This window comes from Melanerpes formicivorus, unplaced genomic scaffold (genome assembly GCF_026170545.1).
Source record: "Melanerpes formicivorus ecotype bairdi unplaced genomic scaffold, bMelFor1.0.p_v2 SCAF_16, whole genome shotgun sequence".
Classification (NCBI taxonomy): Eukaryota; Metazoa; Chordata; class Aves; order Piciformes; family Picidae; genus Melanerpes; species Melanerpes formicivorus.
In genome coordinates this window covers 381,277-407,164 of record NW_027142368.1, presented here as the reverse complement: position 1 = coordinate 407,164, position 25,888 = coordinate 381,277, and the positions used below count along the sequence as shown (strand labels likewise).

General features: G+C 56.2%; 1 protein-coding gene across 5 annotated transcripts in view; it reads right to left on the bottom strand.

Annotated features, from left to right (window-relative positions):
- TSPAN4 (tetraspanin 4) overlaps positions 1–25,888 on the bottom strand; it is a 628,454-nt gene that overhangs the window by 242,798 nt on the left and 359,768 nt on the right. For 3 of the 5 annotated variants that reach the window (XM_068147771.1, XM_068147773.1, XM_068147772.1), the window contains one exon: positions 15,766–15,845. In XM_068147771.1, coding sequence (XP_068003872.1) covers positions 15,766–15,828 — 63 coding nt within the window. In that variant the 5' untranslated portion in view covers positions 15,829–15,845. Of the gene's footprint in view, positions 1–15,765; positions 16,352–16,437; positions 16,507–25,888 lie in introns of those variants that run through there. The other 2 variants (XM_068147770.1, XM_068147769.1) reach the window with 2 other exon arrangements.

The window sequence follows — 25,888 nt, the reverse complement described above, 5'->3', positions numbered from 1 at the left end:
GGACTGATCCCTGAGGGACTCTGCTTGTCCCTGGCCTCCCCTGGGCCATGGAGCCATGGACAGCCACTCTCTGGGTGCAGCCCTCAAGCCAGTTCTGTATCCATCCAGTGGTCACCCATCACACCCAGGTGTCACCAGCCTGGAGACCAGGATGTGGTGTGGGACAGTGTGGAAGGCTGTGCTCAGGCCCAGGGAAACATCAGCTGCTCTCCCCTCAGCTATTGATGTTGTCACCTGCTCAGGGAAGGCCACCAGGTTGGTCAGGCAGGATTTGCCCTTGGTGAAGCCATGCTGACTGTTCTGGGTTCTCCCAGAACCTAGACCATAACATTTCCCCCATCTGCAGCATTGAAGTACACATGTGGACGTCTCCAGGTGTGGGCAAGGCTGGCACCTCTCCTGGTAGCCACTTTCACACTTCATTATCCCTGCCCTGAGAAAAGGGTTGCCTCATTTCAAGGTTTAATCTGGCCCACTCTAGCTTCCAGCCAGGGCACCTTGCTCTGCTGTCATCAGGAAGGCTGCACCCATCTCATCTCCCTCCTGTGAGCAGTGTTCCATGGTGTTCACAGCACCTCCAGGGTTCCTCTCTCCAATATCTTAAACACATCAGAAGCTTCTTAGGCTTTGTGTTGTCAGGGGGCATTTGTCACTTCCTGGGACACTTCCATGATCCCTCCTGGTGTTTGCTTTGAGCTGCCCATAGCCTCCCTGGTACATAGGAGGCCCACTGAAGGCTCTGGAGAGCCTTTTGAAGTTGTTGAGCCCATTGGAGGGTCTTATGAGGAGAGCCTGAGGGACCTGGGGTTGTTCAGTCTGGAGAAGGGGAGACCTCATTGCTCTCTACAGCTCCCTGAAAGGAGGCTGCCCTGAGGTGGGGGTTGGGCTCTGCTCCCTACAGCTGTGTCCTGGTTTGAGGCCAGGCAGTTCCCCTCTTGTCCCACCCCCCAAGAGGGGCAGAGGGATGACACTCATCACACAAATGGGTTGCAGAAGTGATGGACAGTTTTGGTGGACAGCTACAAAGCACAGTGACAAGAGTCCCAAAGCACACAGAGTCCCCTGCAGCACACCCAAGGCCTCCCAACACTTCCCTTTTCCCCACCTGAGGCTATACCCAAGACTCCCCCAGGGCTCTTTCTTCCCCCCTCACTGCTAGGTCAGTCTCAGGCTGGCCAGATCTGAGGCCACTCATCCCCCTTCTTCTCCTGGCATTAGGCATAGCTAAGCCTGAGAGCCCTTGAGATACTCCCCCACCATTACCCAATGGGGAGCACCTCCCACAGGAGCAGAGAGGGAAGAAAGAGGAAGAGAGAGACTTTGCAGATGGATTTATAGGGAGCAGGACATTATGAGCATCAAACAAGAAGCTTCCTGTGTCCACCTCCTGGGCTGGACCCTCAGGACACCAGAGGTGTGTGTGGCAGGAACAGGAGGCACCCAGCCTGACCTGCCACAAGGTGACAGAATCATGGAATCATGGAATGATAGAATCAACAAGGTTGGAAAAGACCTCAGAGATCATCAAGTCCAACCTCTCACCCAACACCTGGCAGCATCTTTGTGGCCTCCTCTGGACTCCCTCCAGCAGCTATGAGTCCTTCTCCTGCTGGGGACAGCAGAGCTGGAGGCAGGACTGGAGGTGAGGTCTGAGCTGAGCAGAGCCTAGGGGCAGAATCCCCTCTGCTGCCCTGCTGCCCACCCTGCTCTGGCTGAAGCCCAGCACACAGCTGCCTGAGGGCTGCAGGAGGCACTGCTGGCTCCTGGGGAGCTGCTCAGCACCCAGCACCCCCAAAGCCTCTTTCTTCAGGGCTGCTCCCAACATACTCTGCACCCAGCTTGGATTTGTGCCTGGGCTTGGCCTGAGCCAGCTGCAGGAGCTTGCACTTTGACTTGCTGAAGCTCATGCAGTTGGCACTGCCTCACTTCTCAAGCCTGCTGAGATCCTTCTGATGCCATCCCTGCCCTCAGGTGAGTCCCCAGCACCACACAGCTTAGCTTCATCAGCAAGCTCTATGCCACTGCTCATGCCCCTGACAGAGACCTGAACCCTCTGTGCCACCCAAGGCACCACCTCAAATCCAGGGCAGCTTCAGGGCAAGCCTCAGCTGGCTGCTGTGAGATGCTCAGCCTGGGGCTGGCAGCAGGCTGGGAGGGGGTTGGTTTCTCTGCTGCAGCCAGGGCCAAGCTGCCTTGCAGCCTGACACTGCAGAGTGCAATTGCACTTGGACTGACTCCTCTTGCACCTTGTGAGGCTGGGACATTTTCCTGGGGAAACACTCACAGGACACTGCTAAGAACTGCAAGTGAGTGGCCAAGCATGCAGAAGTCATTCCACCCAAACCCTGCACTTCAGCTGGGAGCCACAGCAGGGCCCACTTGACACCATAAACACCCCAGAGCAGTGTCTTTATCTCTTGGTCCAGGTGCTGTAGATTATTCATACAGTCCCTGGGAGAGATTTGCTGCCTTAGCCAGAAGCTAGCTTCTAAATAAATAAATCACCCAGGAGCATGAAAAGCTCTCATGGTGGAAAGAGGAGTGCAGGCAGATGCCCTGGGCCTGGGGTCTTGGGCTGTGTGTGGAGAGCTGCAAACAAGCCCCTGGCCAAAAGGCTGACATTGCAAAGCAGAGGCTCAAGGCTGGGTGGGAAAGATCTCCTAAGATGCAGAGCAAGCTGGGAGGTGCCAGTGTGTTCTGTCACAGGTTCATCTTAGCCCCCCCATGGTGAGAAACCATGTCTCAGCAGCACTGGCTGGCCTCAGAAACACCTCCAAGCCAAGTGCTGGGGCCCCCAGCACAAGAAGTACATGGAACTAATGGAGAGAGTCCAGAAGACACCACAAAGATGATCTGAGGGCTGGAGACTCCCCTATGGAGACAGGCTGGGAGAGCTGAGGCTGTGCAGCCTGGAGAAGGCTCCAGGGAGACCTCAGAGCAGCCTTGCAGTGCCTGAAGGGCTCCAGGAGAGCTGGGGAGGGACTTTGGACATGGCTGGCAGTGCCAGGCTGAGGAACAATGGCTTTCAGCTGGGAGAGAGGAGATTGAAAGTGGTGATGAGGAAGAAACTGTTGAGAGTGAGGCTGGGAAGGCTCAGTCCAGTTCCTCCACACACACCAGAAGAGGTTGGATGGTGCTGGATCTTTCCAGTCAGGCTGGGGAGACTCTGGCACAGGCTGCCCAGGGAGGCTGTGGCTGCCTCCTGCCGGGAGGGGTTCAGGACCAGGCTGGATGAGGCCTTGAGCAGCCTGTGCTGGTGGGAGGTGTCCCTGGGCATGGCAGGTGCTTGGAGCTGGCTGAGCTTTGAGCTCCCTTCCAAGCCAAACCAAACCATTCCATGAACCTGTGAATGCTTGCAGCATTTCACTCACTGCTTCCAGGAGTTTCTGGAGCACAGCACAGCCTGGGGGTTTGCCCACTGAGAGCTTTCCTCAGCCTCCTGTGCTAGGGGGCTGAGTAAGGCACACAGGCAGCAACACCTCCAAGGCAAGGTGCTTAGCCCCTGACAACACTCATGGCCACAAATCATAGCATCAGTCAGGGTTGGAAGGGAGCACAAGGATCAGCCAGTTCCAACCCCCCTGCCATGGGCAGGGACACCCCACACTACATCAGCCTGGCCACAGCCTCAGCCAGCCTGGGCTTAAACACCTCCAGGGACAGGGCCCCAACCACCTCCCTGCACAACCCATTCCAGGGCTTCACCACTCTCATGGGGAAGAACTTCCTCCTCCCCTCCAGCCTCAATCTCCCCACCTCCAGCTTCATTCCATTCCCCCTAGTCCTAGCACTCCCTCAGATCCTGAGCAGTCCCTCCCCAGCCTTCCTGGAGCCCCCTTCAGATCCTAGAAGGCCACAATGAGGTCACCTGGGAGCCTTCTCTTCTCCAGACTCAACAGCCCCAACTCCTTCAGTCTGTCCTCACAGGAGAGGTGCTCCAGCCCTCTGCTCCTCCTCCTGGCCCTGCTCTGGACACCTTCCAGCCCCTCCACATCCCTCTTGTCCTAGGGGCTCCAGAACTGGAGGCAGTACTGCAGGTGGGGTCTCCCCAGAGCTGAGCAGAGGGGGAGAATCACCTCCCTTGCCCTGCTGGCCACACTTCTCCTGCTGCAGCCCAGGCTCTGCTTGGCTTTCTGGGCTGCAAATGCACACTGAGAGCTCCTGCTGAGCTTCTCCTCCCCCAGCACCCCCAAGGCTCTCTCCTCAGGGCTGCTTTCCAGCCAGTCCCTGCCCAGCCTGGATTTGTGCCTGGGATTGCCTCCACCCAGCTGCAGGACCCTGCCCTTGCTCTGGTTGAACCTCCTGAGGTTGGCTTGTGCCCACCTCTCCAGCCTGCCCAGCTCCCTCTGGATGGATCCCTTCCCTCCAGCTGTCTGCTGCCCCACACAGCTTGGTGTCATCAGCAACCCTGCTGAGGCTGCACTCAGTGCCACTGTCCCTGGCACCCACAGGGATGTTGAACAAGCCTGGTCGCAGGACTGATCCCTGAGGGACTCTGCTTGTCCCTGGCCTCCCCTGGGACATGGAGCCATGGACAGCCACTCTCTGGGTGCAGCCCTCAAGCCAGTTCTGTATCCATCCAGTGGTCACCCATCACACCCATGTGTCACCAGCCTGGAGACCAGGCTGTGGTGTGGGACAGTGTGGAAGGCTGTGCTTAGGGCCAGGTGAACAACATCAGCTGCTCTCCCCTCAGCTATTGATGTTGTCACCTGCCTATCAGCATGTTAGGAAACCTACCTAATACAACCTCTTTGTCTCAAGGAAGGGAAGGGGAAGCTGCTCCACAGAGGGCAATCCAAAGATCCTCTCCACTGCAGAATCACAGAATCATGGACAAGACCTTAGAGATGATTGAGTTCAGCCATTCTCTCACTCTGCCAAGGTTGGTGGCAAACCATCTGCCTCAGCACCACACCTGCAAGGCTTATTCAACACCTCCAGGAATGGGGATTCAACCCTCTCCCTGGGGAGCCTGCCCCAGTCTTTGAGAACCCTTCCAGGGAAGAAGTTTCTTCTAATCTCCAACCTAAACCTCCCCTGGTGCAACTTAATGCCATTTCCTCTTGTGACACTTGGGAGAAGAGACCAACCCCACCTCACTGCAACCTCCCTTCAGGGAATTTAGAGTGGGAAAGTCTCCCCTCAGCCTCCTTTTATCCAGGCTGAACAATCAATCCAAGTTCCCTCAGCTGCCCCTCTGCAGAGCTGTGAACCAGAACCCTCAGCAGCAGTGGTGTCCTCTGGACACATCACCTCAAGGTGAGAGCCCCAAAACTGAACCCAGGACTCAAGGTGTGGGCTCAGCAGTGCTGGAGTACAGGGGCAGAATCCCTGCCCTGCTCCTGCTGGCCACAGCACTGCTGCTCCAGGCCAGGCTGCTGGTGGCCTTCTTGCTCACCTGGGCACCCCCTGGCTCATCTTTAGCCACTGTCAACCAACCTTGTCCAAGGAGAAGCCACTCTGTCCCGAGCCTGGAGTGTTGATGGGGTTGTGGTGACCCAAGTACAGGAGCCAGCACTTGGCTTCACCTCAGCCCACTGAGCCAGCCTGGCCAGGTCCCTCTGCAGAGCTTCCTGACCCTTCACATCACCACTCCCACCCAATTTAGTGTCATCTACAGACTTCCTGAGGGTGCTTTCTGTCACCTCACCCAGATCACGGCCAAGCCGCTCTCCATCCTTTTCCTCCAGTCCTGGCTCACTGGAGAGGTCCCAGGGGACTGGAAATGGCCAATGTGGTCCCCATGCACAGAAGGGTTGGATGGAGGAACCTGGAAACTCCAGGCCTGGCAGCCTGACCTCAGTGCCATGGAAAGTGATGGAGCAGATTATCCTGGGGGCAATAACTGCACCTGAAGGATGGCCAAGGGCTCAGGCCCAGCCAACATGGATTTAGGAGGGGCAGGTCCTGCCTCTCCAACCTGACCTCCTTCCATGCCCAGGTGACTGCCTGGGGGCTGTGGGGCAGGCTGTGGATGTGGTCTGCCTGGACCTCAGCAAGGCCTTTGACACCATCCCCCACAACAAACTGCTGGCCAAGCTGTCAGCCCCTGGCTGGGACAGCAGCTCTCTGAGCTGGGTTAGGAACTGGCTGGAGGCTGAGCCCAGAGAGTGGTGGTGAATGGTGCCACAGCCAGCTGGCAGCCAGGCACCAGTGGTGTGCCCCAGGGAGCAGTGCTGGGCCCTGTGCTCTTTAACATCTTCATTGATGATCTGGAGGAGGGCATTGAGTCCATCAGCAGTAAATTTGCAGCTGACAGCAAGCTGGGGGCAGGAGTTGATCTGCTGGAGGGTGGAGAGGCTCTGCAGAGGGACCTTGCCAGGCTGGACAGATGGGCAGAGGCCAAAGGCAGGAGATTGAACACATCCAAGTGCCAGGTGCTGCACATTTGCCACAGCAACCCCAGGCAGTGCTACAGGCTGGGGTCAGAGTGGCTGAGAGCTGCCAGGCAGAGAGGGACCTGGGGGTGCTGATTGACAGCCACCTAAATATGAGCCTGCAGTGTGCCCAGGTGGCCAAGAAGGCCAAGGGCATCCTGGCCTGCATCAGGAAGAGTGTGGCCAGCAGGAGCAGGGAGGTCATTCTGCCCTGTGCTCAGCACTGGTTAGGCCACACCTTGAGTCCTGTGTCCAGTTCTGGGCTCCTCAGATTAGGAAAGATGTTGAGATGCTGGAAGGTGTCCAGAGAAGGGCAACAAAGCTGGGGAGGGGTCTGGAGCACAGCCCTGTGAGGAGAGGCTGAGGGAGCTGGGGTTGCTTAGCCTGGGGAAGAGGAGGCTCAGGGGAGACCTTCTTGCTCTCTCCAACTCCCTGAAGGGAGGTTGGAGCCAGGTGGGGGTTGGGCTCTTCTCCCAGGCAGCCAGCCCCAGAACAAGAGAACACAGTCTCAGGCTGCACCAGGGGAGGTTTAGGCTGGAGGTGAGGAAGAAGTTCTACACAGAGAGAGAGATTGGCCATGGGAATGTGCTGCCCAGGGAGGTGGTGGAGTCCCCATCCCTGGAGGTGTTCAGGAGGAGACTTGACAGGTTGCTTGGTGCTATGGGTTAGTTGATTAGGTGGTGTTGGATTGCTTGATGGGTTGGATGAGATGACCTTGAAGGTCTCTTCCAACCTGGTTTGGTTTATTCTAGTAAAGACATTCCAGAGTACTGGCCCCAGTGCTGAGGCCTGGAGAGCACTGCTGGTGACCAGATTGATCCAGGCAATTGGAAGGCAATCATTTTCCCCTCCATTAAGAACCTTCCCAGCCTGGGTTCCTGGGGAAAGGAGATGCTGAAATGGAACTGCTTTGGGTGAGGATCTAGCAAATCACTCATCAGCCCATTTGTCAGTGTTAGCCTGATCTGACAGACATGCAAGTCAGTAGCAGTCATTTAGGTGGCAAATGGAGCCCTGAGCAATGCCTTCACTGGGAGGTAAAACTCCAGCATGATCCCCAGGCCCTGTCAGACACCAAGATCCACACAGGAGAGAGCCTCCATGAATGGCACCACTCCTGGGAAAGCTCCAATTGGCACCCACCCAGACCAGCCAGCAGGTAATGCAACCATCCTCCTCCTCTCACACCTGATACCAGCTCTCAATACTTCTGCTTCTCTTGGAAAGGGAATGGAATGGAATGGAATGGAATGGAATGGAATGGAATGGAATGGAATGGACCAGGTTGGAAGAGACCTTCAAGATCATCATATCCAACCTATCACCCAACACCATCTGATCAACTAAACCATGGCACCAAGCACCTCATCCAGTCTCCTCCTAAACACCTCCAGGGATGGGGACTCCACCACCTCCCTGGGCAGCACATTCCCATGGCCAATCTCTCTCTCTGGGAAGAACTTTCTCCTCACCTCAGGCCTGAACCTCCACTGGCACAGCTTGAGACTGTGTCCTCTTGTTCTGGTGCTGGCTGCCTGGGAGAAGAGACCAACCCCCACCTGGCTACAGCCTCCCTTCAGGGAGTTGGAGAGAGCAAGAAGGTCTCCCCTGAGCCTCCTCTTCCCCAGGCTAAGCAACCCCAGCTCCCTCAGCCTCTCCTCACAGGGCTGTGCTCCAGACCCCTCCCCAGCTTTCTTGCCCTTCTCTGGACACCTTCCAGCAAGTCAACTTCCTTCCTAAACTGAGGAGCCCAGAGCTGGACACAGGACTCAAGGTGTGGCCTAAGCAGTGCTGAGCACAGGGCACAATGACCTCCCTGCTCCTGCTGGCCACACTCTTCCTGATGCAGGCCAGGATGCCCTTGGCCTTCCTGGCCACCTGGGCACACTGCTGGCTCACATTTATGTGGCTGTCAACCAGCACCCCCAGGTCCCTCTCTGCCTGGCTGCTCTCAGCCACTCTGACCCCAGCCTGTAGCTCTGCCTGGGGTTGCTGTGGCCAATGTGCAGCACCTGGCACTTGGATGTGTTCAATCTCAGCCTAATTCTCACCTCAAATGACTCTGCCTTCTATAAAAGCAATGCTGCTTAACAATCCATTCCCAGAGAGCCCTCACCAAGTCTGAGACAAGACACCAGTCAGGCTGAGGAGCTTCTGGAGGAGGTGAGGAACAAAGGAGAATCAGAGCCTTGGAGGCACTTGGAGAAAATCAGCTCCTGGGGTAAGTTTCCCAGGTTTTAACTACAGAATCATGGAGTTGGTTGGGTTGGAAAAGGCCTCTTAAGATCATCCACTCCAACCTTCAACCCAACCCCACCATGGCCACTAACCCATGTCCCCAGGTGCCAGGGCCACACCTTCCTTCACCACCTCCAGGGATGGGGACTGCACCACCTCCCTGGGCAGCCTCTGCCAGTCCCTGACCCCACGGAAGCAAAGGTTTGGTTGCTGTTTAATCAGTGTCTTGTCTGCCACAGCTTATCCACGTGTTCCACATGAGAACACACAACCTCCCTGCTCTCTAACTGTCTTCCTAGAGCAGCACCCAGCTGGTTGAGGTGCTGCTGCCTTCCCTGCAGAGCAGCAGGAGCTGCAGCTGCCAGGCTCAGCTCCCTGGGATGAGTGGCAGCCCCTGCCCACCAGAGGAGAAGGTGCACAAATAATGATGATCAGATGCTGGCCCTGCTTTTAAAAGGCTTTCCTGCTCCACTGCTCATTATTCTTCCTCCAACTTAAGACTTCAGCCAAGTGTAACCAGGAAATGATTGCTGCCCTCACCCATGAAGAGTTTGTAGAGGCTCTGGCTGCTTTAGCCATCAATCTCATTCAGCTGACTGATGGAGGATGCAGATGAAGGCCAAGGAATCCCATTCAACAAAATCAGCTCTCAATATCCCCCAGCCTGGGGAGCAAGCTCAGTGAACAGCTCTCCTCCAGCTCCTCATGTCAGATGGCTTCCCAGTGAGGTGCAAAGACGTGAGGGGAGAGCCCTCTGCCTTCCCTCTCTGAGCAAATTTGGCCAGCAACACCCAAAGACCACCCCGTGCCCCATGGGGCACTTTCAGGGCACCCTGCTCCCTCCCCCAGCTGCTCTGCACATTCACTCTTCCACAGGCACAGAATGGCTTGGATTGGAAGGGACCTTAAAGACCACCTAGCTCCAACCCCCTGCCATGGGCAGGGACACCTCCCACCAGCCCAGCTTGCTCAGGGCCTCATCCAGCCTGGCCCTGAACACCTCCAGGCAGGAGGCAGCCACAGCCTCTCTTAGCAACCTGTTCCAGTGCCTCCCCACCCTCATGGGAAGAATTCCCTCCTAATGTCCAAACTAAATCCAGCCATTACCCCTGCTGCTGTCACTCCATGCCTTTGTAAGCAGTCCCTCTCCAGCTCTCCTGCACATGAGAGCAGCTCCAGCCCTCTGACAAACCTCACAACCCTGCTCCAACACTTCTGTGTCTCTCTTGAGCCCTCCCTTGGCAGCACCTTGATACACTTCAGATTTGTACTTCATGTCTCAGAAGCCAAACCAGGTCATCCTCAGGGCTGCATCAGCTGGGAATGTTGCATGGAACAACACAGCCAAGTGCCTTGCCTCATCTCTTCAGGCAGGAGGAGGCTCCAGCTGCTCATCCCAGCCACCCTGTGTCCAGCAGACAGAACCTCCCACCACTCTGAGCTGCAGAATCTCTCCCTGGGTCTCTGGGAGCCTGCTCACTAAAATTAGAGCCTCCACAAACCATTTTGACTGCTCTGAGCTCCTCACAGACACACCTCAGTGTGTGCTGATGATGGAAGGGAGACACACGCAGAGGGATGACTGATGGTGGCTTCAGAGAGAAAACTTCTTTGGCACCTTTCTTGTTCTTGCTGTCTCCTCTCTTTAACTGGTCTGCTAACAGCTTCAGAGATTGCATTGGGTTGGAAAAGACCCTTCAAGGGCATCTTGTCCCAAGCAGGGACTCCTCCAGCTAGAGCAGGCTACCCAGAGCCACATTGAGACTCATCCTGAATGTCTCCAGGGATGGAGCCTCAACCACCTCCCTGGGCAGCCTGTGCCAGAGTCTCCCCAGCCTCCCTGGGCACAACTCCCTCCTGAGCTCCAACCTGACTCTGCCCTGCTCCAGTTCCAAACCCTTGCCCCTTGGCCTATCCCCACAGCCCCTTCTGAGCAGTCCCTCCCCAGCCTGCCTGTAGCTCCCCTGCAGATATTGAACTGCAGCTCTGAGCTCTCCCTAGAGCCCTCTTCTCCAGGCTGCACAGCCCCAGTCCTTTCAGTCTGTCCATCAGGATGCTCCAGTCCTCTGATCAGCTTTGTGGCTCTCCTCTGGCCCCTCTCCATCAGGTCCATGTTTCTCTTGTGTTTGGGGCCCCCTATCTGGCCCCAGCCCTGCAGGTGAGGTCTCCCCAGAGCAGAGCAGAGGGGCAGGATCCTCTCTCCATCTGTGGCCACACTGCAGCAGCCCAGGCTGCTCTTGGCCTTCTGTGCTGCCAGTGCCCATTGCTGCCTCCTGTCCAGCTTCTCCCCTGCCAGCACCCCCAAATCCTTCTCTGCAGGGCTGCTCTCAATCTCCTCACCCCCAGCCTGGATTGGTAATGAAGATTGTCCTGACCTGGGTCCAGGATCTTTCATTTTGCTTTCTTGACATTCTTCCTAAAGAGAACCACCTCTCCAGCCTGTCCCTCTGGAGAGCACCTTGTCCCTCAGTCTTACCAGCTGCATCTTGCAGATCCTCTGCTCTAGTGGATTTCTGCATTGGCTAAAGCACTCCCTGAATAGCCAGCCAGAGGAACTCAGCTCTTTGGTTTTTTTCTAGCAGAGGACCTCTCCAGGAGACCAAGAGCCACTGGAAACAGGAGGACAGCTCTGTGCAGTTCCTTTCCTGAGTATCATAGCATCAGTCAGGACTGGAAGGGACCACAAGGATCAGCCAGTTCCAACCCCCCTGCCATGGGCAGGGACACCCCACACTAGATCAGCCTGGCCACAGCCTCAGCCAGCCTGGCCTTAAACACCTCCAGGGACAGGGCCCCAACCACCTCCCTGCACAACCCATTCCAGGGCTTCACCACTTTCCTGGGGAAGAACTTCCTCCTCCCCTCCAGCCTCAATCTCCCCATCTCCAGCTTCATTCCATTCCCCCTAGTCCTATCACTGCCTGAGATCCTGAGCAGTCCCTCCCCAGCCTTCCTGGAGCCCCCTGTAGATCCTGGAAGGCCACAATGAGGTCACCTGGGAGCCTTCTCTTCTCCAGACTCAACAGCCCCAACTCCTTCAGTCTGTCCTCACAGGAGAGGTGCTCCAGCCCTCTGCTCATCCTCCTGGCCCTACTCTGGACACCTTCCAGCCCCTCCACATCCCTCTTGTCCTAGGGGCTCCAGAACTGGAGGCAGTACTGCAGGTGGGGTCTCCCCAGAGCTGAGCAGAGGGGGAGAATCACCTCCCTTGCCCTGCTGGCCACACTTCTCCTGCTGCAGCCCAGGCTCTGCTTGGCTTTCTGGGCTGCAAGTGCACACTGAGAGCTCCTGCTGAGCTTCTCCTCCCCCAGCACCCCCAAGGCTCTCTCCTCAGGGCTGCTTTCCAGCCAGTCCCTGCCCAGCCTGGATTTGTGCCTGGGATTGCCTCCACCCAGCTGCAGGACCCTGCCCTTGCTCTGGTTGAACCTCCTGAGGTTGCCTTGTGCCCACCTCTGCAGCCTGCCCAGCTCCCTCTGGATGGATCCCTTCCCTCCAGCTGTCTGCTGCACCACACAGCTTGGTGTCATCAGCAACCCTGCTGAGGCTGCACTCAGTGCCACTGTCCCTGGCACCCACAGAGATGTTGAACAAGAGCCAGGCAGGTTTGGGAGAGAGAAGTCAAAGAAAGTGGGAATGCTGACATTAAACCAAGGGGGATTAAGGGGATGGCATTTTTCTTCCAGCAGTCTCTCAGCCCTCAGGAAATATCCTGCTTTGATTTTTCTTTATTAACATTAAAAATAATAGAGAGAAAGGAAGCAGAGCCCTTGGAGTACAAGCCCAGAGAGAAGACAGTTCATTTTATTGACTCCCACAGGGAAACTCTGCATGTTTGGAGGGCAGAATGTGGGAGACAAAGCTCCTCCCCTGGGTGTGTGCCAGTCCAATCCTTAGGAAACAAACCCATTCTGCCTTGTGCCCACCCGAGGCGACCTTCAAGCCAGGAGGGGCCAGCAGCCCAACCAAAAGCCAAATGGAAGCCCAGAAAAAGGGTTGAAGGCAGGCAAGTGTTGTGTGGCAGGTGACAAAAGTTACCTGGGGAGCTCCCAAAGCAGTGCAGCCACCCAGTGATGGCTCCTCTCCCCCCGGCAGCACTCCAGGCAGCAGGCTCCGGAGGGCACTTCCCAGCGCTGCTGTCGGACAGTGCTCAGCCCCATCCTCAGCACCCTTCAGCCAGAGTGGCTGCAAATGCAGGCAGAGCAATTTGGGCAGGACTCCTCCTGGAGAAAAGGAGCTACCCCAGGCCTGGCAGCTCCTTTCTCCACACCAATAGCTGCTGCTCTGCTCCTACCAAGCGGCTGGGTTCAGCAGCAGCAGCAGCAGCCCCGAGGAGGCACCTCAGCCTCTGACATTTGTGCAGGAGCTTTGTGCTGCCTCTCAGAAAGGGGAGGAGAAATGTGCTCTATTTTCACACTTCCAGGACAGCTCTTAAGACTTTTTCAGCACCAGAGCAAGCACCTAATCCAATCAAGCTTGGCAGGGACCTTTCAAAGCAAGGTCTGTGAGCTCCTGCTGCCTAGGAATCCGGCAGGCTTACAAGAAAAGGGTCCTCAGAAAGGCAGCACCAATCCCCCTGGAGTCTCAGAGGGCTGAGGGCTGTTTCTCTGCCAGGCTGTGGGAGAGGCAGCTGAATGCAGTGGGGAGCAGGCTGTAGGGATGCACAACACTGGCTGGGGCTGATGAATAGGAAGAGGAAGAAGACAATTCTTTCGGAAGGAACTCAAAAGCATTTGCTGAGAAGGGACTAAAAAGCAGAACCAACCTCTAACAGGCATTTAATTCACTTAATGCAGGGCATGGAAATAACTCCCTGTGCATGGAGAGAGCTGCAGCTTTGAGCTGGAGGTCAAAGCAGGACTAAAGCCCATTCCTCTCCCTGCTTACTGTCGCCTGTCACTAACCAGCTACCCGCAGGAGGACGGAGGGGGAAAGGTGGAGACAGCAAAACTTCCCTGAGCAAAGAGAGGTGTTGCCTGCTTGCAGAGAGGCTTCTCCTCTCACTTCCCAAAGTGAAACATGACAGAGAGCTGACAGGCAGCAACTTGCAGAACAAACCAACCTGTAAACACTGCAGGAGTTCACATCACTGCAAAGGGAAGCTTCTTCTCCCCCCTTAGCTTTTACTGTAGCTAGGACAAGCTCAGGGCAGGACTTTCAAACCAGAATCGCCTCTTTTTGAGCTACTTCCTCCACTGTGAGAAGGGGAAGAGCTACAGCTATTATAACTACATGCTGTGCAAACCTCATTTGGACAAGACCATCATCAATCACTCCTGCTGTGCAGGTAGCCTGTGAAAGGGAAACAAAACAAACCGTGCTGCAGCGTTGGACACCACCCACTCCCCTGCCCTGCTGCTTCACTCCACGAAGAGCCCAGCTCACACACGGTGAGTCTCTTTTGGGGGGGACCTCTGTCCTTTCTCTCCCCCCCTCCCCTCCCCCCAAGCGTTTGATAATAGCTTAGACACTTTCAGGGGAGAGACAAAAACCTCTCCTTTCCTCTAGAAGGCTTTCCTGCTGAAAAAGCCTGCCACAGACTTCCTATCTTGTGCCATCTCACCCCAGTAAATGCACACACATTCCTTGCAGCAGTTCCTCTCCTTATCACATGCTTCAGTGGAAGATGAATATTGTAAAAGGAATCAGGATGCAGTGAATATCCTTCGTGGCAGTGTCATGCACAGTCCTGAACAGAGCTATTAACGCCAGCAGCCTCTTGCATGTCTCCAGCACAGCCTTCAACGAGCTGTCAGGGCTAGAATCTCAGCCAGGGACAGCCAGAAGAGGCACGAGGCTGGAAAGAGCAAGGCAGAGAGTGCCTCCTTCTCCTTGCAAGCAAGGTCTGGAATAAGCTGCCATAAGTATTAGCCAATATTTGGGGAAGGCAGAAGCAACCAGAGTCAGAGTTGGAGGACAGATTGCAGTCTTAGCACCACTCCTTCTGCCAGCTCGCCTAAGGTGCGCAGAGAGCATCCCCCCTGTGATTCAGAGCTCTGCTCAGAGCTGTGTCTCTCCAGCGGGCCTGAGCTGGCTCGTCACATGCCAGCTCCTCGCTGTGACTCAGGTGAGCAGAAGTTGCCTGCACTTTGTGTTCCTGCTGCACCAGCACTGCAGAAGCCCGGCTTCACACAGCTGTACAGCACCACGCAGAGAACAGCTCTGCCCGGCTCACCACAGCCCTCCCGGACCTCCCACAACCCCGGAGAGCAGAGGCAGTCGGTGACACCGAGGTGGTGACACCCAGCTGCAAACACACACACACACACACACCCCCTCCTCAAGTGCCGGGACAGAAGCAGTGTCACCTCCCAGCACCCCTTATTTCCCTCAGGAACAACAAGGCATTTAAAAGCCCCTCCTGAGGACCCCACAAGAGATGCTCCCACATACAAATCCAGATAGGAGAGTTTGATCTACAAATCCCTTCCCTAGCAATCATGCTACCCCCTTTTGGTACAGGACAAACAGCTTTTCCACCCTCATCCCTCCCCCCACCCTGGAGCTTCTTCAGCTGGTAGCCACCTCGTGGATTCAGGTGATGGGTTGATGCACTCCCATCTGTCCCACCACAGTGTCCTGCCTCGTGGGGATTTGATAAGCTCCTGCCACACAGCAGCAGCCCCAGAAGAAGTCAGGAGGGCTCTGGTCTCCCTCCAGCCACGTCTTTGGGAGGGAATGGCAATGCCGGGCACCCACCACCGCCTGGGGCAGCGAATGATCAGCTGGAGATTCCCGGCACAGGCTTCAAGGTACCGAGCGTGGCACTCGCGGCACGGCGCCAGAGGTAAGCATGTGCTCAGCCTTGCACTCCGGAATGGCCTCAGGGATGTCCCTAAGGCTGCGCACAACTTCCGAGGCAGGCGCACGCAACCAAGTGAAGAAGGCATCGTGCAAGCGCCCTCTACAAACGCTCTGCCTCCTGCTACTGGCTTGAAACCCCAGCTGAAGGCCAGGCAACCAGAGGGTGCAGGAAACCCTCAGCAGGTCGTCCAGACCAGGGAATGAGGCCACAGAAAGGGCAGGCAGCGCTTTGCTCAACTTCCAAGTTCAAGCTTCCAAGTTTCCCGACAGCAGCAACAAGTTCACCCGCCACCTCGGCAAGCAGACACAAAAGCAGCTGCCCCCACAGCTTCCCACACGTACTCACCCAGAAGAGAAGGTTGAAGACAAACATTAGGTACTTGATACACTGCAGGCAGTTGTGAGCCATGCTGCACCTCTTCAGTTCTAGGAGAAAAATAAACGAGAGATCCAGGTAAAAGACAACGTACTTGTTTCCCTTGGGGGACGTGTACTTAGCCTTGGTGGCCTTAGGGCCCGGGTTGGTGTGGAATCCAAAAAAAGAGTTGCTGGCAGCCCCAAACTGGCCACCGTACATGCTGCTGTAGCGCCGGAAAGTGCCATTGGGGAAACTGTAATCCTTGCTGTCCAGGGAAGGGCTCCTGTGGTACGTGGACTCATCGGTGCTGGACCTGCGCATGGTGCCTTCGGCTCGGCCCCGTCGCAAGAGCTGCTCTGACGCTCGGCGGCTGTCAACGGCGCGGGCGAAAGCTCGCTGGCTTCTTCTCTCCTCCTCCGCGCTCCGAATCCCCTATTGCTCGGCACCAGCTGTTCTTTCGTCTGCCATCCTGCCAAGGAGCTACACCTGCGGTGCTGCGGGGCAGCGGAGTTGGTGAGCCGGCGTCTGTCGGGGCGCGGAGCGCTTCCACCACATGGGAGAGGCTTCTGCGCAAGGAACCATCCCCTCCGAGCTCACAAGCGTCCCTCCCGGCCCACCCCGCTACCAGAGAAGGAAAGAAGAGAGAGAGATATACTGTACCCAAAGCGAGGGGTTTTAAAAAAGGGAAGTGTGACCTCGCTGGGCTCGCAAATGCCATAGAACCCCCCGGCTCCGCATGCCGCACACGGACGGCCGAGCGCCGCGGCGCGCAGCGGCAACTAGCTACCCTAAAGCCCGGCGGCCGCCCCCGGCCGCCTCCTCCGGGCCGCCCAGCTCTGCCCCGAGCTGCCCGCTCCGCGCCGGGCTCCCCGTGCCCGCTCCGTGCGGCGGGAGCCTGGGGCCGGGCAGCCGCCGAGCTCCGGCCCCGCCAGCCGCCGCCACTCCCCCGCGGCTCCTCGCCAATCGCCAGCCCCGCACCGCCCGCCCCGGCTCCGCTCCGCACCGCCCCGGCCTAGCGCCGCACCCCCTTCCCCGGCTCTGCTCCGCAGCCCCCTCGCTCCGCTCCGCTCCGCACCGCCCAGGCTGGGAGCGGAGCCGTCTCGCCCTGTTCTTCCCCCAGCCCCTCCACAGACACATCTCCCTTCGCAATACGCAGCCCCCCCCCCCCCGCCCTGTTTCGGGGCCCGGCGGAGCGCGGGTGGGAAGGGCGATTGGAGCCCCGGTTGAGGGGCTCTGCCTGCCGGCCGTCCCCCGAGGCCGCTCCGGAGCCCCTGCAGCAGGGCGTACGGGCAGGGAGCCGGAGCTGCCGTGCGTTAACAGGGCAGCCCGGGCGGTGCTTTAACGGGGCTGCCCGGCTTTCTCTCCCGAGAGAAGCGCGATAGGGAGCCGTAAAAAGCTCTGTGCCTAAGCGATCATGGAATCAGAACGGTAGGGGTTGGAAGGGACCTCCAGAGGTCGAGTCCAACTCCTCTGCTAGAGAAGGTGACACCAGAATGCATCCAGATGGGTCCTGAAAGCCTCCAGAGAAGGAGCCACTCAAGCTGGGGGTGCGTGGAGCAGGGTCATAGAATCATTAAGGTTGGAAAAGAACTCTAAGATGATTGAGTCTAGCCATACCCCAACTACCCTGACCACTAAACTATATGCTGAAACACCACGTCTACAGCCTCTTGCATGCCTCCAGGGGCAGTGACTCCAGCACCTCCCTGGGCAGCCTGTTCCAACCCCTGACCACTTTGTCAGCAAAGAAGTTTGTTTCTTGATATCCAATCTAAACCTCCCCTGGTACAACTTCAGCCCATTAGGTCAGGACAGGCCACACACACTTCCTTCACCCCCAGGTTTGCTCCTTGCAACTGCAGACCCAGCACCTTCCTAATTCCCTCCCTCCCACACAGCTCTCACTCTGCGGAAGCGCAGCTCCGGTATCCCACCTCCCACCAGGTAACTCCCTGAACGGCATCTTCCCTACCACCGAGCTGTGAAGAGCTGGAAATCTGCCACACAAAGCTCATTCAGAAAGGGACAATCACAGAATGCCAGGCTGGAAGGAACCCCAAGGAGCAGCTGCTCCAACCTTTCTGGGTGGTGGTACAGTTGCAAGGAGCTGGCCCAGCACCCTGCCAAGGTGAGGCTGCAGACTGCCCAGTGTAGGAGGCTCCACTGCTGCCCTTGGGAGATGATTCCAATCTCTAACCAATCTCCTGGGGGAAAAAAATTGCCTTCTGGATTCCAGTGGGAATGTCCCCAGCAGTACCTTGTCCCCATCTCCCCTTGTCTTCTCCATTGGACTACTGGTAGCCACCCTGGATGTTAATAAGGGCCCATGGTGATAGGTTCTCCCCTAAGCCTTCTCAAGGCTCAACAAACCCAGTTCTGAACCTGTGTTCCTCACAGTATGAACACTCAGGAAAGGACAGCCTGCCATCTTTGCCCTAAATTCCCTGTCCTCATCTTCCTTACCTGTAGGAGGGCACAGCCTGGCTCTGCCATCCCACTCCCAGGCTCTGCCATCCCTCTCCCAGGCTCTGCCTTCCTTCTCCCAGGCTCTGCCATCCCTCTCCCAGGCTCTGCCTTCCTTCTCCCAGGCTCTGCCATCCTTCTCCCAGGCTCTGCCATCCCACTCCCAGGCTCTGCCTTCCTTCTCCCAGGCTCTGCCATCCCACTCCCAGGCTCTGCCATCCCACTCTCAGGCTCTGCCTTCCTTCTCCCAGGCTCTGCCATCCCACTCCCAGGCTCTGCCTTCCTTCTCCCAGGCTCTGCCATCCCTCTCCCAGGCTCTGCCATCCCACTCCCAGGCTCTGCCTTCCTACTCCCAGGCTCTGCCTTCCTTCTCCCAGGCTCTGCCTTCCTTCTCCCAGGCTCTGCCATCCCTCTCCCAGGCTCTGCCTTCCTTCTCCCAGGCTCTGCCATCCCTCTCCCAGGCTCTGCCATCCCTCTCCCAGGCTCTGCCTTCCTTCTCCCAGGCTCTGCCATCCCTCTCCCAGGCTCTGCCTTCCTTCTCCCAGGCTCTGCCTTCCCACTCCCAGGCTCTGCCATCCCACTCCCAGGCTCTGCCTTCCTTCTCCCAGGCTCTGCCATCCCACTCCCAGGCTCTGCCATCCCTCTCCCAGGCTCTGCCTCACCATCTTGGCAGTCAGCCCCTGGAGCTCAGCGAGAAGATGGCTGGCTAATATTTTTTCTAAGAGCCCTGCCCCAGCAGAGAATTAATCAAGATGAAAATGGGTTTCTTGCATGAAGCATCTTGCCACTCTCAGCACAAATCAACAGACACAGGCACCAATTAATTAAAGAACAAATTACCAAAAGTGAAATCAGCTGCTTTTGCACATAGCCTGAGCAGTTTGCCCTTGCAAACCACCCTCTATTTCTGTTCATTTGCAGACTGCAAAGCTAGAGCCTCATTATTTCCCTTAATTTCCTCAGCACACTATAAATACACTGGGCATACCTGGTGCAGGCTTCAGAGGGGAAGAAGTTCAGCACACAACTCAAGGGCAGTGACTCCTGCACCATCTGTTTCAACAACTTTGGCTGACTTACCACTTCTCCCCTTTTCCAGTTTCCCTACCTCCAGGAGCAGAGAGGTGGCACAGTCACAATGGAGCTCGCTCTTCTGCTCTTCTTCCCTCCCTTTCCTGCTCAGCATGAACTCTCTCCCCAGGAAGGAGTCCTCTAGGACATCGAGATGGTCCCAGGAAAGCAGATCTCAACCAGAGCTTCCAACACACCACCTATTTGTGCTATGGTACCAAACAGTTCTGCCTCCAACCTTCCTCCTCATCTGTCTGGAATCCAGATCAGATTGGCAAGGGAAAAACAAAGAAGTGTGAGCAGCAGGACAAGAGAAGTGATTCTCCTGCTCTGCTCTGCTCTTGTGAGACCCCACCTGCAGCAATGCATCCAGTTCTGGGGGCCCCAGCATAAGAAGGACCTGGAACTGCTGGAGCAGGTCCAGAGGAGGCCAGGAAGATGATTAGAGGGCAGGAGAACCTCCCCAATGGGAAGAGGCTGGGAGAGTTGGGGATGTTCAGGCTAGAGAAGGCTTCAGGGAGACCTTAGAGCAGCCTTCTAGCACCTGAAATGGGGCTCCAGGAGAGCTGGGGAGGGAGTTTAGACAAGGGATTGTAGTGATGGGATGAGAGAGAATGTATTGAAGCTTGAGGGCAGATGAGACTGGAGATGAGGAAGAAACTTCCCAGGAGCCAGCACTGGTCCCTGGCAGCCCAGAGCCAGCTGAGTGCTGAGCTGCAGCCAGAGCAGGGAGAGCAGCAGCACAGGGAGGGGATTCTGCCCCTCTGCTCTGCTCTGCTCAGCCCCCACCTGCAGCACTGCCTCCAGCTCTGGGGCCCCCAGCACAAGAAGGACCTGGAGCTGCTGGAGAGGCTCCAGAGGAGGCCACCAAGATGATCAGAGGGTTGGAGAACCTCCCCTGTGGGGCCAGGCTGGGAGAGCTGGGGCTGTGCAGCCTGGAGAAGAGAAGGATGCAGGGAGACCTCAGAGCAGCCTTGCAGTGCCTGAAGGGCTCCAGGAGAGCTGGGGAGGGACTTTGGATAAGTGCTCAGAGTGCCAGGATGAGGAACAATGGCTTTGAGCTGGGAGAGAGGAGATTGAGAGTGGAGAGGAGGAAGAAATCGTTGAGAGTGAGGCTGGGGAGACTCTGGCACAGGCTGCCCAGGGAGGCTGTGGCTGCCTCCTGCCTGGAGGTGTTCAGGACCAGGCTGGATGAGGCCTTGAGCAGCCTGTGCTGGTGGGAGGTGTCCCTGCCCATGGCAGGGGAGTTGGAATTAGATGATCCTCCCTTGAGCCAACCCGTTCTGTGATCTTTAGGATGAGCTTTGAGGTTCCTTCCAGTCCAAACCATTCTGAATCCACAAGTCCATCCTCTCTTCACTGTCAGGCACAGAAATGCCTGTGCACAAAGCTCCACATTAAAGGGTGAAAAGCACAACTGAGCAGAGCTCTGTACACAGATGGTGTTGAAAGAGTCTCAAGGCAGCTAATCCTTATCTAACAAGGGTGCCCACGGTCCTGCGAGCACGTCACAGAGCCCAGTGTGCAGTATTTACTTTAAACTACACATCTGAAAGCTCAAAAAGCACCTCCCTTCCTGCTCTCTGGATCAGAAAAGGGGGAGGAATCGCTTGCTTTCACCTTTCCTCGAGGCAAAGAAGCCAGCAGTTCCCCAGAGAACTCAGTGCTTAGCAGGGGTGGAATCGTTTCCCAAGGTAAAGGGAGAGCTTCTGAACGCTGCTTTGAAACACAGACTATTGAACACCAGCATGCAGGGGGTGTACTGCAGACAGACACAGACAAACCCATGAGGAAGGCAGAGGTCTCACATGGCCCTCACAATGAAGAGCAGATGTTGGTCAGTTAGAGGGCAGAAGGGCTCTGCAGAGGGACCTTGCCAGGCTGGACAGATGGGCAGAGGCCAACAGGATGGCATTCAACAAGTCCAAGTGCCAGGGGCTGCACTTTGGCCACAACAACCCCAGGCAGTGCTACAGGCTGGGGACAGAGTGGCTGAGAGCTGCCAGGCACAAAGGGACCTGGGGGTGCTGATTGACAGCTGCCTGAACATGAGCCAGCAGTGTGCCCAGGGGGCCAAGAAGGCCAAGGGCATCCTGGCCTGCATCAGGAACAGTGTGGCCACCAGGAGCAGGGAAGTCATTCTGCCCCTGTACACTGCACTGCTTAGGCCACACCTTGAGTCCGGTGTCCAGTTCTGGGCTCCTCAGTTTAAGAAGGACATTGAGAGACTTGAAGGTGTCCAGAGAAGGGCAAGAAAGCTGGGGAGGGGTCTGGAGCACAGCCCTGTGAGGAGAGGCTGAGGGAGCTGGGGTTGCTTAGCCTGGAGAAGAGGAGGCTCAGGGGAGACCTCATTGCCCTCTACAACTCCCTGAAGGGAGGTTGTAGCCAGGTGGGGGTTGGTCTCTTCTCCCAGGCAGCCAGCACCAGAACAAGAGGACACAGTCTCAAGCTGTGCCAGGGGAGGTTTAGGCTGGAGGTGAGGAGAAAGTTCTTCACAGAGAGAGTAATTTGTCATTGGAATGTGCTGCCCAGGGAGGTGGTGGAGTCCCCATCCCTGGAGGTGTTCAAGAGGGGATTGGATGTGGCACTTGGTGCCATGGTCTAGCCATGAGGTCTGTGGTGACAGCTTGGACTAGATGATCCTCGAGGTCTCTTCCAGCCTTAGTGATACTGTGATACTTTCCCCCCTGTTCTAGCACACCTCATCCAACTTCAGCCTAAAACTCAGCTCCCAAGTCATCGCTGCTCTCCCTCCTCCAGCCAGCGTCACGAGGTAATTAAAACCTGAGTCATTTGGTGCATTACACAGCCCTGCAATTGCTCTTTTATTGCATCCTCCAGGCTAGGAGACCCACTCAGAGCCACTGCATGGGGAATCCTGGGGACACCACCGCTGCACCAGCGGCTTTGGATGAGGCGCTGGTGCGAAGGAACGAGCCCCGGGCAGGGCAGCTGGGGGCAGTCTTCCAACCTTGGTGATACTGTGAAGAGCAAGAAAAAGGGAAGAGCTCATGGACTTTGCTTTTGCCCATCCCTAAGGGAAAGTGGATGAAAAGGGCAGGGGCATGCTGGTGTCCACATCAACGTTTGAGCCATTGCAAGGGAGTAATACATAAAGCAGGAAGAACAAACCTCTGCAGCACTGGGCTGTTGTGCTCTCAAAGGGGCAGGGGAATTACAGCTTCCACAATCCTTCTGGTAATGACTGAGCCTAAAATCACAAGCCTGGGCCCCTGTTCACCTCAGCTTGCCATCTACTGTTTTCTCTGCCCAGCTGCCCCTGTAAATCCCATCCAGTGGCCAGCTCCTATTGATTCCTCCACACAAGAAAGCCAGCACCACGCTGTCTCGCCAGCAGAGGTTCAATTTGTATCGATTCTGCTGGCATGCTGCCATTTACCCTGGAACAACTCTGCCCCTGCTGCTTGGAGCAGAGGGCTGCTAACCCCCACAACGTCTCCAGCCCAAACCCTGCTGCTGAAAGAGAAGCAGCAGCGCTCCACGCCTGTCAGATGAGCTCCAGGCTCAGACAGAAACTGTGAGAGGTTTGGGTGTCAGCAGCAGACCTGTTAGCTGAGCTACCCCTCACACCCTCCCTCAACACAGCCTCGACCGTCCTCCCAGGACACACACCTACAGAATAGAGTAGAGTAGAGTAGAGTAGAGTAGAGTAGAGTAGAGTAGAGTAGAGTAGAGTAGAGTAGAGTAGAGTAGAATGGAATGGAATGGAATGGAATAGAATAGAATAGAATAGAATAGAATAGAATAGAATAGAATAGAATAGAATAGAATAGAATAGAATTAACCAGGTTGGAAGAGATCTTTGAGATCACCAAGTCCAACCTATCACCCAGCACCATCTAATCAACTAACCCATGGCACCAAGCACCTCACCCAGTCTCTTCCTAAACACCTCCAGTCAGCCCATGCTTCCCACCTCACCCTGTGCCTGCAGTCATCACAGCCCCACACCAACCTCCCATCTCAACCAAACTGACTCCAGTTCCTCTGGCACAGCTTGAGACTGTGTCCTCTTGTTCTGGTGCTGGCTGCCTGGGAGAAGAGCCCAACCCCCACCTGGCTACAACCTCCCTTCAGGGATTTGGAGACAGCAACAAAGTCTGCCCTGAGCCTCCTCTGCTCCAGGCTCAGAGGCTGCAGGTGTAGAGCTGTGAGGCTGAGAACCACCCCCAGTCCCTTTTGCCTTGCTCCTGTTGTCATTTACATCCATTCGTAATGAATACAGCAAAGCAAACAAATCGAAACCTCCATCTCAAGGGGTTTTGTTTCCTAGCCCAAAGAGCCAGCCTGGCCCTGACCTTTGGTTCACCCTGCAGGCAGAAGAGGCAACTTTCCTCTTAGTCTCTGGATGAGGTGCAGCATCACTGAATCCAGCAGAACCTAAGAGCAGCTGCAGAGTGCACTGCAAGGGAGAGGAAAGGTGGTTGCTGAGCAAGAGGACCAAAGAGCTTTGAGCAATGGGTTTATGTGGTGATCTCTTGTCTGTACATGAAATTGAAGTGTTCATCATCTGGAGTGGTTGGCTGCTGGGAATGCTGTGGTGTGGAGGAAAGTTAATAACCCATAACCAGCTCCCACTCTTGTAGGAAGAGTTGATCTTAGACATTCTGTTTGCTGCAATTACTGGCACAGAGCATCCCAGAATCACAGAATGTTAGGGGTTGGAAGGGACCTCCAGAGATCATTCAGCCCAAACCCCCTGCCACAGCAGGGGCACTTAGGGTAGGTCACACAAGCACACCCAGGTTGGCTTTGAAAGCCTCCACACCAGGAGACTCCACAACCTCTCTGGGCAGCCTGCTCCAGGCCTCCAGCACCCTCACACCAAACAACTTTCTCCTCCTGCTGAGGTGGATATGGCTGGGTTCCAGCTTACATCCATGTCCTAGCTTGTATCACCTCATGTGGCAGGTGTCTGAGGAAGGCACTCCTTAATGTTTAGAAATCACAGAAGGATGAGTGGCAGGAGGCTGGAGCCAGGCTCTTCTGAGTGGTGCCCAGTGACAGGGCCAGGGGCAGTGGACACAAAGAGGAGTACATGAGGTTCCACGTAAGCATCAGGAAAACAGTCTTCACTTTGGGAGTGACAGAGCCCTGCAGCAGGCTGCCCTGAGAGGCTGCAAAGCCTCCTTCTCTGGAGGCATTCAAAGCCCACCTGGCTGTGATCCTGCATGATTTACTCTGGGTGCCCCTGCTTTAGCAGGGGGGTCTGGACTGGATGGCCTTCAGCGGTGCCTTCCAACCCCCAGCACTCCGTGGTTCTGGGGTCTTTGCACCCCTCTGCCTGCCACAGAGCAGGGGCAGCCAGCACATCCCCACCCTGTGTTTAGACAGTTCAGTACCAGCTTCCAGCAGGGTGTTTCAATATTTGTTTTATTTAAACCATGGCTCACTTATTAAAGAGTTTTTATGAGGTGCTCACCAAAAGGCTACAGAGGATTAATGCAACGTGGAGGATAAAGCAGGTGCAGAGAGTTTGGGAGGCATTAGCAGAGGGTAACCCAGTGCAACCATTAAAGGCCTAATGAGACTAAATTAATGAGGAGGTGATTAGTGGCTGCATTTGGTGGTGTTTTGTGATGGTGAGAGTTCAAGCAGGAAGGGGAGGCAGCATTGGGAATGGGTACAAGGAAGGTCTGATCCAAAGGGGTGTCAAAGTACCTGTTGGTTTCAGGGAATGGCTCCCCTGGGGCCAGAGGAGCCACAGTGAGGCATGAGGAGGGGAAGGCCTGGATCCAGGCTTGAGGAGGGGAGATTTATATTAGACATCAGGAAGAAGTTGTTGGCCAGGAGGGTGGTGAGAGCCTGGTCCAGGTTGCCCAGGGAGGTGGTGGAAGCCTCCTGCCTGGAGGTGTTTGCAGCCAGGCTGGAGGTGGCTGTGAGCAACCTGCTGTGGTGTGAGGTGCCCCTGCCCATGGCAGGGGGTTGGAGCTGGCTGAGCCTTGAGCTCCCTTCCAGTCCTGACAGCTCTGTGATTCTGTGAAAGAGCAGCTGGGTCTGGACAAGCATGGTGCACCAAAAGAGGACCAAAGCAGAGCAGGGAGGCCTGGAAAGCAGCTGCTGCTGAACTGTAGGCACAGGCAGGTTCTTTAGGTCTGCTCAGTGGGACATTTTGACCCATTAGCCATCACCTCAGCTCACAACACACACACACAAAGCTCAATCAGTGCTGTCCCTGTCCCAGGGATCAGGGCCCAGCAGCAGCCACAGCATCAAGCCAACAGGCACTCACTGAGACCCTCATGGACACCACTGAGGGCTCATGGACACTCACTGAGACCCTCATGGACACTCACTGAGACCCTCATGGACACCACTGAGACCCTCATGGACACTCACAGAGACCCTCATGGACATTCACTGAGACCCTCATGGGCACTCACTGACTCCACCACCTCCTTGGGCAGCACATTCCCATGGGCAATCACTCTCTATGTGTAGAACTTCTTCCTAACAGCCAAACTAAGCCTCCCCTGGCACAACTTGAGACTGTGTCCTCTTGTTCTGGTGCTGGCTGCCTGGGAGAAGAGCCCAACCCCCAGCTGGCTACAACCTC